Genomic DNA, 5081 nt, shown 5'->3' on the forward strand with positions numbered 1-5081 from the left:
TTTAAATTTCTTACAAGTAACCAATATCCAAGTAACTTCTAGGGATATCCTGATCGACCAAAAGAAACTCCATATTCCAAGTAAGCAAATTCTAGTATAAAAATAGTCCATGTGTCAGAACGGCTTTGCTTTCACACAGGCTTCGGTCCGTCTGCTGCAGAACCTGGGAACTAACGCTCCCAGGCTCTTGCTCTCACAGATGGCTCGTTCCTCAGAGCTGAAGCAGTACCGCACCTGTTGGGGCAGGAGCCAGTGTCTCCCTTGGGACGGAGCTGGAGACAGGCTCAGGAGACCGCTGCTGGCCCCAGGGCAGCGAGGCAGAGCCCCAGTCCCAGCCCCAGATCCACAGTTGGGCCCGTGGAAGGACAAGCTCCCCTCTTTTGGAGTCATCCCAGGCCTGGGACATAGGGTATGTCCACCCAGGGAGCTGGGCTGTGCTGGTGCAGCACAATATACCTTCTGCCAAGTTCTGTCTTTCCGCTACCCCCCTGGAAGGTGGGGGCTAGCCCATGGCACCTGCCAGCGGCAAGAGTGTGGCCACGCCCCTGCCGAAGCTGGGGCAAGCCAGGGCAGGCTACTTGTCTCTCAGGATGTTCAGCTGTTCCTGGCACTCAGTAAAGAGGCGCTGGAATCGAAGATTCTGCCCCAAGATGGGCAACAGCTCCTTCAGCAGCTCCCTCTTCCGCAGACCCACTACTGTTGACTCCCACTGGCTTCCAGTGGAGCAGTGAACTGGACCCAGCAAGTCTTTGCATAGTTCTCGGAGTCGGGAGTCAAACCCTTCATTCACAAGGTACCGAGCATAGAGGAGCAGCCAGTGGCGGTACTCAGGGCTTGACTGCAGGGTAAGTGCCGCGGCAACCTGGTTCTCTAGGTAGGCCAGTGTGGTCTCCTGCAGCACCACATGAGGCACAGAGAAGAGCCGGGCAGCTTGCCTTCCAGCGTTGGAGCTGCGGCCCTGAATTATGGCTAATGGTCCTGAACACAGCATGGCGTCCTGGGATGGTAGGCTGCTCCTGAAGTCTGCACACTGGGCCAGTGAATCTGGCTTGTCAGAAACCAGGTTCCATGTGGAGAGGGATGGATTAAAGCAGTATGCTTTCCCATCAGACAAGTTCATCACTGGGATTCCATGCTGTGTTAGCAAGATCTGTGACACCGTCACGTCACTTCCTGACAAGATGGAGCATAGAGACGCTTCTTTCACCACAACCACCTGCCTGTGAACATCCCAGACAGAGAGTGCGGCTGCAGCGGTGAGTGCCATGACGTAGGGGCCCGTACAGTGCAGAGAGGAGATTGGAGCTGGAAGGAGGATGGGAGGGAGAAGACGGCGACCACAAGCAGAGAACACCGACAGCAGCCTCTTTTCACAGGCGACACATACCACATCACCACTGCCAGCAGCAGTGAGGACATGGCTGGTGAGCACCGTCTCCCACTCCTTCCCTCCTCGGTTGCACTTCAGGCGACTGAGCCTTCCTCCCCCAACAGCGGTCACTTCATTTTCCACCTCAATGTACATGGAAGGGTCAGAGCTCACCTGGAGGGTGAACGCTCTCTGCGGGCCTGGAATTGGCAGCTTCAGTGCAAGAGCTGGTGCAGACAGACACACGGCCTCCTTCTCTACAGACAGGGCAGCTGGAGACTGGACAGACTGAGACACGGGCAAGAGACGAGGATCCTTCTGAGGGTGACCTTTCTTCTTCTTCTTTTTCACCGTCTCTGCCTCAAGCTCAGGTTTCCGCTTGGATAGTGAAGAGGGCTTTGCCAGGTGGACCTTCTCCTCACTGTCACTACTACTGCTCTTCAGGAGGTCCCGGGGTCTCAGCTCTTTCACAAGGTTCTGCCTTTTCAACCTTTCCATAGCTGTTGGGATCACACTGGTCAAGGAAGGAGCACCTGGCGTGGCTTTGGACGGCTCTGTGACTCGGGAGTCAACTGCTTTCATGGGTTCAATCTTGGACGGGGTTGTGAACACGGAGGGTGATGTCGCAGCAGGAGTAGAGGTAGCAGTCACACTGTCCTTACGGACAGACTCGCCTGCAGGCCTGGCGCCAGTGGCTGCCACTGGCTCTGTGCAGGGCTTTGAGGCGCCGAAGGAGGGGGTACTGGAGTCTAGTGGCAGTAGCTGCTGACCGCTAGGAGAGGAGAACATGGTGTCTGCCAGGGAGCTGGAGAGTGGGATGCTGTTAAAGCATGCTGTGGAGAAGTCCCCAGTGTCCAGCTGTGCTATGCAGAGAGGTGTGATTCTCCTCCGACCATCTGCTGTCTGTGTTTCCACTTGTTTCTTCAGAAGATTCTTCCTGATGTCTTCCAGACTTTCTCCATTGACCACCCCGGTGGCTGAGGATGCCGAGCTTGTCTCCCTAGCCGTGACATTCTTCTGGTCCGACTGCTGCTGTTGCTGTCTCTGCTGGTACTTGAGCACTTCGGGGTTCTCAACAACAGCTGTGGAAAGCTGGGCCTCAGTCATGATTGCCAAGCTCTTGCCGTAGGTGGCCTGGTGAATGCGGTCCTTTTCCTCCTCACTCAGGGGCTCTCCAAGTTCATCCTGGGAGAAATCAAGGAATGCCACAGAGCCGTCCATGGAACATACCAGGACACCCATCCCATTCAGAGTCCAGGAAATATCCATGATGGACTCGTCAAACAGCTCATGGATGACAACCAGAGGCCGTTTGAAACACGTGAGCCAAACAGAGAGGGAGCGGTCCTTGCTGCCAATAGCACAGCAGCAGTATGAGCCGCTGGGCTTCGTAGACCTCCCATTCTTCTGCTTCTTTTTGAAGATTTTGGGGTTGAATTTCACAACAGTCACAGCTTTCCGGTGCCCCACGAAGTCCATGTTGGTCTTCCAGCCCTCTCGTTCGATGATCTGAGCAGTGGGGCCAGAGTTATTCATGGCATGGGCAGACACCAGGTAATGGCCATCAGGTGACCAACTAGGCCGGAGTACATAGGTCGTTCCTCCACACTTACCAAAAGGTTTGGTGACGCTGGTCTCCAGCTGCCAGTCTAGCGTTCTCCATATCTTCAAGCTTCGATCATCAGCTTGAGAGGCAATGTATTTACCAACAGGGTCCCAAGTCAACCCTTTCACCAAGCCAGAATGACCCCTCAGTGTTGCGATAATTTCTGGGAACTTCACGGCATTCCAAATGACAACAGTGTTATCCACGCTGCACGAGGCTAGCCAGGCGTCATGGGGAGACCATGCTACATCCATCACATCACCTGAATGACTCCGAAGGATGGAGACACACCGCCATTGCTCCACATTGGCAAGCTCACCACTGGAGCCAAACACAGTGCTGGGCCCAAGGTACGTAGCCCGCTTCCACACCATAATCAGTTTGTCATCTCCCCCAGAAGCTAAATACATCCCGCTGTTTGACCACCGCACACAGTTCACACAAGCTACGTGATTGTCCATCTGGCAAAGAATCTTGGGAATACTTTCATCCTTCTCGTCATCCTCCTGGAGGACTGGAGACAAATTCCAGATCACAACCTTCCCAGAACCCTGCCCTTGTCCTCCAGTTGCAAACTTGGTCCCATCAGGGTGAATATCAACTGAAAATATTGGCTTGCCATCGTGGTTGACCCAGGTTGGTTTCAAGAGCTTCATTGTTCGGCCGCCGCCAGGCTGAGGCCAGAGCCGAGTCCCTCAGCGCGCCTGGGCCATGGAGCCACCGCCGCTTCCTCCCGCGCTGCCCGCCCTCCGGCCCACCCTTGCCCTCAGCACCTCGCGGGCACCATGGCCAGCTCAGGCCCCCAAACGATGCCACAGCCGCCTCCTGCTCTTGGCCACCTCCGCCGCCACAGCCGCATCCCCTGCGCCGCTCCTCCTCCTGGTTTGGTTTTTCAAGACAGGGTTTCACCGTGTAATAAATAGCCTAGGCTGACCTTGAACTCAGAGATCCACCTGCCTCTACCTTCCAAGTGCTGAGATTATTAAAGGCGTGTACCACCCCCGCCCGGCTCTCAATTTCTTCTTTTGGGCTGGTCGCTCTCTTCTGGGAGAGCCTCATGCTGTCTCCCCTTAGAACAAAACCATTTCCATCAACAAATGATTTCTCCTCTGTGTTGTCCAGGGTCTGGTTACTTAGGTCAAACCTATGGGAGAAATGATCTCACCACACATGTATGCCAAATTAGAAGGTGTTTCCATGGGAAACAACGAGGCAGACATTAGCGTGTCTCAAGTTTTAATAGTTACCTCTGAGTTGTCTGGGAGGATTGCTTCATATTTTGTTAGCATACTTCTGGTCAGTCACAGGTGCTCCCTCGATTCTAGTACAGCCTTTGCCTGGTGGGATCTAAGGCTCTGATGGCTGACCCAGACAGTTGAGAAGCTTCTCCAGCTAGCAGTACATTACCGGCCCCAGTTCTTGTCAGGAAGGCCACTCTCATGTCGCCATGTTCAGTTTCTCTAAGAAATAAATCAACCTGAACACCAAGTCAACAATTCTAGGACTTGCTTTCCTGCCACAAATAAGAAACAAGACCTCAAATATTGAGCATGCCCAGTGCTGGCACTTCTGTGAAAGACTATTTATTTGATAAAGAGATTTTTTTTTCCAGTTGAGCATTCTAGTCGAGAGTCTGGGAATCTCTGCCCTTGATGGCCTCGTAGAGAGGTTTTTGCCTTTAATCCAAAATTAGAAATACGTCCCACCAATGGTGGCACAGGCCTTTAATCCCAGCACTTGGGAGGCAGAGTCAGGAGGATCTCTGTGAGTTTGAGGCCAGCCTGGGCTACAGAGCAAGATCCAGAACAGGCATCAAAACTGCACAAAGAAACCCTGTGTCAAAAAAACAAAAACAAAAACAAAAGTTAGAAATACAAGTTCAAACAAAATTCAGCCATCCCTGTAAAGGACTGAAGCTGTCTCTTTGTTCTTAGTAGAACTAATTCAATCATGCCCCTGACTCAAGATGAGGATTATCATCATGCCTCAGGAGTCAAGACAAACCCTAAATATTGTATTTCCTTTTAAGTTATTTGGACCTTTGGGTACAGAGATCTGACAGCCTCAGGAGGTCAGGAAGTTTAAGGCTTTGATGGTATTTTGGTC

The 5081-nt window shown here is 52.9% G+C and overlaps 1 protein-coding gene across 1 annotated transcript; it reads right to left on the bottom strand.

Moving 5' to 3' along the window:
* Nucleotides 1-481: 481 nt before the first annotated feature.
* On the bottom strand, nt 482-3863 carry LOC128103527 (protein HIRA-like). The gene has a single exon (XM_052727997.1). It carries the CDS (start codon nt 3629-3631, stop codon nt 575-577), a length of 3057 nt encoding a protein of 1018 aa, XP_052583957.1. The 5' UTR covers nt 3632-3863; the 3' UTR covers nt 482-574.
* Nucleotides 3864-5081: the final 1218 nt, after the last annotated feature.

The sequence above is a fragment of the Peromyscus californicus genome, unplaced genomic scaffold (assembly GCF_007827085.1).
Source record: "Peromyscus californicus insignis strain IS unplaced genomic scaffold, ASM782708v3 Scaffold_8__1_contigs__length_139910024, whole genome shotgun sequence".
NCBI classification, from domain to species: Eukaryota; Metazoa; Chordata; class Mammalia; order Rodentia; family Cricetidae; genus Peromyscus; species Peromyscus californicus.